The sequence below is a fragment of the Xyrauchen texanus genome, chromosome 37, assembly GCF_025860055.1.
Source record: "Xyrauchen texanus isolate HMW12.3.18 chromosome 37, RBS_HiC_50CHRs, whole genome shotgun sequence".
NCBI classification, from domain to species: Eukaryota; Metazoa; Chordata; class Actinopteri; order Cypriniformes; family Catostomidae; genus Xyrauchen; species Xyrauchen texanus.
The window spans coordinates 5,474,740-5,482,578 of record NC_068312.1 but is presented as its reverse complement, the minus strand read 5'-3'; the positions used below and the strand labels follow the sequence as shown (position 1 = coordinate 5,482,578).

Here is a 7,839-nt window from a genome sequence, read left to right as displayed (position 1 = left end):
GGTGAAGAAAAACACAGACTAAAAGTAACAAAACAGAAGACAAACATACATCATCTGTGTGAAGCGTCATCAATTAGTAGCCCAAACAAACTTTGTGAATCCAGGATGACAGATATCAGTAGAGTTCAAAACTACTAACTATTGGGACAAATAAGAGCCAGCTAAACAATTATCTTTAACTTCCTAAAAGCCTGCTCCACTCCAGAAACTGTGACCAGTAATGAGCAAAAATTCTCAAATTCTCAGTGCACGCCTCTCCAAATTCTCAGTGCACTCCTCTCCAAAAATACTCTCTATAATAGCATGTTATTGGTGCCTGAAGAAGCCTAAGACAGTGGAAATTTCATTTTCAAATTCAGATGTTAGATCTTTGTTGTATTTCCTCATCATTGTCTGACCCGTTCAATTATATGAGTTTGCTGAAGACTTTTCCATTTAAACTTCACTATTATGTCCAAATTTAACACAAAAATAGTGAGCCAAGCATGGAGATTATCTTGTTGATGTGCTATAAGTTATTAACCATTTCTGAATTTAAATATATATATATATATATATATATATATATATATATATATATATATATATATATATATATATATATATATATATATATGCATGGTTTCGAGGAGCTAAATGCATTTAATGCTGTGACTCTCAATATGGGTAATTTTAATGGACTCTACAGTTACGTTTTAGCCAACAGTTGTTTGCTGATAGTTGGAAACTGATCAGATGCACATAGAACAAATGATAGTTATATAGGGTTCAAATGGGCTTAATGCACACCTTAGAAATTGTGTAATAATCATTTTAATTGAATTGAATATTGATGGAGCAACATAATTTGTTTGGAAAGAAATAACGACAGAAAGTTTTTAAAAGGTGGGAAGGTCCCTTGGGGTAGGCTAAAAGGCCTCCAGAGGGGTTAAACTGATATAGTGTAGATACCTGGGCAATAGCAATAGGCACAATTTGTCAACTTATGCAAATACTTTTAAGACAGCAACATGCAGAAAATATTATTTTTGAGTAACAAATTAAGATAATCACATTTGACATTTTATAACATCTCAAGTATAATCAGATGTCAGTGTGAGCCCACTTTGAACATTCTTCATCACAAATACATAACAAATCTATTTCCCCAACCAGAAAAACAATGTGTTTAAAAGGGACATTTATCCCCTGCAACAGGGGGTCTTTTTTATACCACAAATTCTATACTTTAAATTATCGGACAGTTATTGATTTTCGTTTTTTGTTTGTTTGTTTTTATTTGATTTATTTTGATATATTTACATATAGTCAACTTGAACAAAATTGAAAATGACAAATAATTATTTTGTCTCAAAATTAATGTGATAATTTATAAGATAATTATTAGTGGTCCCCCTAAATTGGAGTGGTAGAATGGTAAGTTTCCACCCCCACATAATAATACATAGACCAAACATATTATGTTTAAACAAAACATCAATGCAATATAAAAATGTTTCGTAAAGTTTATTTTAAGTTCAATATTTATTAAATATTCCCTTATGGTTCATAAGAGATCATCTGAAAAGTCCACACACTGTGCTAAAACATAACTGGTGTCCAAGTGTTCAATTCAACTGCCTTGCATGTTCGGTCTTAAACAGTGTTATTAAAAACATATTTACACATTCTAAAGATTGTAAATTGTATGTATAACTTAGGCTACACTTTAATCGAATTAATTAATGAGTACTTGGACACCTCCGACGTTTTAATGCTATGGGTGGAATTTTCAGATGGTCCCTTACAAGCGTTTGTCTTTGAAAGCCTGTAGGAGTATTTTTAGGCATAATTCGCCAGCTACAGCAAGTACTGGCCATATGAGTTCAAAGTTTATGCCTGTATGAAATAGTCATATATTATTTAACCTAATTGTGCTAATTATGTCATCGTAAAATGGTCGGCGCCAGAGAGGACCGGTAGGAGACACCAAATGTCAACCGAACAAGCCAACGACTTCTGGAGATAAGGTAAAAGTTTCAGCCTTATATTCGCGTCAACACGTATGTTATTATAATGAGATATTTTTCCACCATCTTTTATTTAATGTTTTGCCATGTACGATGCAGAAACAAGACAAATCTAGTGCAACATTTTTGCAAAATAAAAAATAAAGCGACTCTGATTAAACAACACGCAGGTACAGATGTAAAGAAACATGTATGAAGAAACAGCACAGCAGCTATACAGGGGCACACCACACCTGCAATAGCAAATTTACTTTGAATACACTTCAAACGTAAATTGGAACCCTTTATAAACCACCCTATTAAAGCCCAAATAAATGATTTACCTTCATGGTTTACAGGGAAGATAAAACACAATGTTCTCTTATGAACACCATTGATCAATCAAATACTTAACACTCACCAATCACAAGGGAGAGGCACACATGTGCTCAATAACGGAGAATTGAGCTTAATATTATAACAGCATTCTCTTATATGAGACGCTTAGTCGCTTACCAAGCGCGCTTATTAAGGAATGCGCATAGACACTGACATACATAATAATGATTAAATATACATATTAAAAGCCATCTTATAGGTCACTTATAATTGCGATGCATGCAACTGTACTATTTAAAATTAACTATTGAATTAAAAAATGTGATTCCCAATTCTTTTTTTTAAACTTAAATGAAATGGTGACCATTTACAAGAACCGTACATGCTGATTAATGCTTAGCTTAAATTATAAAAGCTTGATGTATGGGATGTTTCATTTTAACCAAGAATCTTACTGCATTAGTCATTCAAACAACAGCATGGTTAAAGTTTGTGAGTAAAACCACAATGTTATGTTGTATTGACTAACTGAAACATTTGTCATTAGCCTGTTTGTTTATATATTTTCACATTTAAATGTTTACATTTTTACTCAAATTTGGTGAATCTTTTGTTGTCTTTAAAAACAATGCATGTCCGCAAATATTAAAACAGCAAATTATGTATTATTTGTGTAACATTTAAGGGGACATTTAACAGTTACCCCCCCTACAAGCACAACCAGTCTCACCATGAATGTCTTGATGAATATTTTAAGGAGAAATATTAACTTAAATTGGTTAGGCCTAATTTAAGTTCATGTAAGTTAAAAATGATATAATAAGTGGATATTTCAGTCTTCATTTAAGTCTATGTTGCAAACAAAATAAACACATACAATGAAGTGTCCCACTTTGACAATAAAAATGTCCTACTTTACCATTATTGCCTGAAAAAACATATCTGTGATTTGGTCAAAAGAGGCTTTTCAAAGTTTCGTCTTCCCAGAATTTAGTATTTCTTAATCTTTGCTTTTGACTAAAGAGACACTTTAAACTTTCCATATGTCAGGTTATGGCATTTGGATCATTGTTAAAGTGCCTTTCCTAGAGTGTCCCACTTAACCATATGTACCATATCCTTTAAATTGTGTGCCAGTTTGTTGTGGGGAAGAATTGTGAAAATCCGCTTAGGTTGTGCAGAATGGATTTATTAATGTCCGAGGAACTAGAGTGACATTTAATACACGGACCAAGGGTGGCATTTTAGTGGTGCAGAGTGTCCTCAGCATATTTGGTCATGAGACTCTGTTGTCTGAGGCTAACGTTAGTTTTATGTCTCCAGCTACTTGTTACATGGGCAACAATGATTTAAGGAAGCATGCAGTAGACAGTCATACAATAAGCATTTGGTGGGGGATTGTGAATATGCATTATGTTCACAAAGGGACAAAATCAATTCAAATTTTCTTTTATTATTAAAATTAACATTTGTCACACAACCATACAAAAATATGATCTAAATTTACAGTACATGAGAAGGAGAAATTACAGCTAGGCCTACGTCTAAAATCTATGCCTTAAAACATGATATTTTAAAATGCTGATATTTTACCAAGGCCGCCAATAATTATGTTGCGAGGCCCTAGAAAAAATATAGCTCTGATCAACATTTGCATTTTGAAGACTGGGGTGTCTGGTTATGAGCCTCTTGGATCCGGGAGTTCCAACCTGTGCGTCGAAGGATATTCTGTCCATATCACAAATTTCAATCCTCTTCGGCATAGAGTGATGATATCTGTCCGCATTTTGCTGCAAGTTGACATAAGGAGCGTCTCTTTTAAGAGAAGGTTCAAGTGATTTACATAATGTCCTAGGTGCAGTGATCCTTGCGGTGTCACTCTCCGCGGTGCTGAAATCAGGAACTGTGGCGCGGGAAAGACCGCTTGTAGGGTGTGCTAGCATGATGGAGAGGGAATCATTGTGTATGTCCGACGTAAAAAGATAATGGCTTACACCGGCAAGACAACTTCTGTATCCAGCTTGATATTCAGTAGAGTCACACCTTGTGGAGGTTCCTGTATTTACAGAAATCAATATTTAGTAGGTCTATTTATTTTCCATCAATTCACGTCTTAAATATTTTTACATATATGTTATTACTTTTTTCTTTTCTTTTTTTATGATGTGAGCACACAAACCTCTCTTGGTGTTTTGCAGATGTCTCAGATGTTTCACCGTCATCTCCAAAATGTCGGCCTTTTCAAATTTTCGTTTGCGGATCTGAAAAATACAATAATAGACCTACGTAAATAAAAACTCATCAATTACATTTTGAAATCGATATTTAAGATATAAACTAAGGAATAAATAGAATAGAGCTAATTGTTGCACATGAAATCAATTGAAATTACTAACGTTGTTGGAGTAGACACTTTCCAGGAGACTTTTTAATTGATTCAAACATTTATTGATACGAGCCCTTCTTTTCCTCTCCATTAGTGGTTTGGAAACCTGAATGGACAAAATAGTTTTCTTCAATCACAAATACAATAAATACACGCCAATAAAGACGTTCTAATCTGCTTGTTTAAAATGATGCAACACCGTAATCACCTTTTTGGCACATGGAGTTTTCCTCGTTACCACACTGTCCGGTGCTTCCATTATCCTGTACAAATGGTAGATGTGTTCAGATGCCAAGATGAATTATCAGAAGCCTTGTGTTAGAGTGAAGGAATTCGCCCTTGTATTCTGCTTTATAAAGAGTGACTCACTTAACATCTCAATGCACTGCGCAGATCATTGGTGCGCAACAAAAAGAGCGTTCAGCATCTGCTAGACAGCCAATCAGCATGAAGTTGCTTTCCTGGCTGTGTCTTAGTTTGATCCTCAAAAAGGTGCACAAACTAAAATAATTTCAATAAAACAAAAAACATCTGTTTTATGAGCCATTTCATTATTAATGTATGTAAACAAAAGGTAACTACAATTATTTATTATGAAATAGAATGCCACGTTAGCCTGATGATAGATGGTATAACAAGTCTTTACCTCTTATACCTGCTTGATTTATATGAAACTGCACAGGATTCTTTGTTGGGCAAACGATTAGGCTAATCATGTTATTTCGATGAGGCATGCCTACTGAATTGCTTAAACCTTACTTGCTTTGCATGGAAACGAATGTACGCTGGCCAAAGACGTCAACGTGTGCGGTGGAAATGTACAGAGATTTGTATAAAACTTTAAATGAAAAATGTTAATAATGAGTCGAGCTGTGAAGGAATTAGCTATGTCCATTCAACCCTTTCTACTCAGGTTTCACGCCATGGTGGGGCAGGCAGCACCGTGGAAATCTTTTCCGTGTCTTCACAAGGTGGCAATTTTCTGCCAATAAGGAAAGATAATCGTACTGAATTAAAATGTCAAGACTCTGCAAAGCGACTTTTTCTAAAACTGGCCGCTGGCCATGGGTTTCTTTGGTAATCTGTAGAAAAAACATGATGGTAATTCAACAAGCAAAGCTCTATAATTTTTAGGCTTGATAACATACATAGCCTAGTCTTAAAGAGAAGCAGAATTCTCACAGATGTTCCCTTCAAAAAGCAAAGCGAGGAGAATCAGAGAAACGCCTCCTGTCCTTAGGGCCCTATCCGCCTGATTTTCCACACTTCCTCATCAATAGACCAAGTCCTTGGGAATATCCCACAGAGCGCACACGCGGTGCCCCCACTTTTCGTTTTATAGAATCAGAGACTATTTCAGTGAAGTTTCTATAGTATAATATCCACATAACAGCCAAACCGATCATGAAAATTCGTACATATTTTCGTTGGCTATATCGTGATTTAAACCTAACTGATCGGTAGAGTGTACATGATAGGAAGCTGTTGTGTGTGACAGAAGTATGTAATTGTCGCATATTAGATGGAAACGATGTCCAGCGACATCATTGACTGTGGTGAAAGTTGTACAAATTCATAGGATATCCATGAGTCCAGTGTAGGATATCATAGGAATCAGCCCAATATAGAAAAGTCGTACGAAACTTTACGATTTTGCCGTGAGAGTGTTGAAGTCACCATGAAGAGAAAAAAACTCATCGTTACACAAACCCTATGATTACGTGAAAACAGTTTTTAAACAATGAGATTTTTGGCTAATAAATTTCGCATAGCATTTATTTAAAAATGTAGAGCTAGATTTTTATTTGGGCATCTTGCCATCTTTTAAGCTATTCCTTTATTTCGATTTTCGTCAAATTTGAAGGCAAGTATGGAGGCAATTTTTCTTATTTCTTTCTCCTTTGTCAATCGATCGAAATTTAAATGGATTGCACATGCGCAGCAAGAGAAAGTGGGAACGACTTCAAACACACGACACGCGACAGTGTGAATGAATGCCCATTGATAGCTTTAAGACTTGCTTTTTTCAACTTGAGAAGGGCCTCGCCATTCAATAGCAGTATTTATACAGAGAGAACAAATGACGTGATACCAGGATGGATGCACATCCAGAAGCCCCAGTCAAGAGCCTATGGAGGCTAGTGAAAAGTCTACAGTTTATATATGTAAACGACTGATCTTTTCAAGTCTCTCTTTCAAAGTATTCGATGTTTTTTAGTATGAGAGAAGAATATTGCACTAAACTTTGCCTTGAGAATCTAAAGGGGCCTTCTCTGTTATAAATTTTTATTATTATTATCATCACCACGATAAAGAAATGGCTACATGTTGTTTTACAGCACATGACTTGATTTAGTGGACAAAAGTTTTCAAAATAAAAAATAATTTTACATTAAAGAAATATTTTTTAAATGCATATTTTTAAGAAATAATAATTCAAAAAAAAAGAAATTCTGAACTACTCGTGTCAACATTTAAAAAATATAAACGTGATAAACGAGAATATATACCCAGTAATTGAAAACATGTTCATTATAGAATAGATGTAGCCTACTTAAGTAATTGTTTTGTGTAAATGTTGATTTTTTTTTTTTTAACAATATCGAAGAAACTTCGATTAAACACATGGATTGATGGATAACGCATTGAAGGAACAAACTAGTGCAAAACAGTGTAGAGTTAACTGAAATTACGTGAACCAAGCAGAAAATATTGTGTGTGCTTTAATGTAACATCCTATTTCATATTTTAACGTTTAAAAAGTCTGTTCATTTAATGTTTTAATAAATACAAGTTTTACTTAACGATGTTCGGCTATAGCATTCATGAGAGACAGATGTAGGCCTACATGCATGTTTGTTAACTAGTATCCGAGGTTCAATTGTTTGTAATAACCAAAAAATTGGTGCAATATGCTGCAGTGTTTCTCTTTCACAGCGTAAAATGGCGAAAAATCAGTATGAAATTCAAGAAAGGCAGCTCTGTGCCTATAGGATGGTTCCTTTGTGCTTCATTCTACGCTGATTTGCACATCAGTATTACGCTCGAAGCAACATGTTGCATCATGGCCCGGCTTTCTTTCTTTAGACATCACTGTATATTTACCCGTTAATTTGAATCAACATC

General features: G+C 34.7%; 1 protein-coding gene across 1 annotated transcript; it reads right to left on the bottom strand.

Moving 5' to 3' along the window:
- Positions 1-688: 688 nt before the first annotated feature.
- Positions 689-4,972, bottom strand: her3 (hairy-related 3). Its single transcript, XM_052109331.1, has 5 exons — positions 4,922-4,972; positions 4,724-4,819; positions 4,507-4,588; positions 4,037-4,383; positions 689-727 (listed from the first exon to the last, which is right to left on the bottom strand). Exons 1-5 carry the CDS (start codon positions 4,970-4,972, stop codon positions 689-691), a joined length of 615 nt encoding a protein of 204 aa, XP_051965291.1.
- Between the last annotated feature and the right edge of the window lie 2,867 nt (positions 4,973-7,839).

What these genes read in the sequence shown, in the direction of transcription:
- her3 (XM_052109331.1), bottom strand. Translation starts at nt 4,972, where the DNA reads ATGGAAGCACCGGACAGTGTGGTAACGAGGAAAACTCCATGTGCCAAA. An exon ending in AAACTCCATGTGCCAAAAAG is followed by an intron (nt 4,820 to 4,921) that starts GTGATTACGGTG and finishes TTGTCCATTCAG; the next exon opens with GTTTCCAAACCACTAATGGA. An exon ending in GAATATCCTTCGACGCACAG is followed by an intron (nt 728 to 4,036) that starts GTTGGAACTCCC and finishes GCATCTGATCAG; the next exon opens with TTTCCAACTATCAGCAAACA.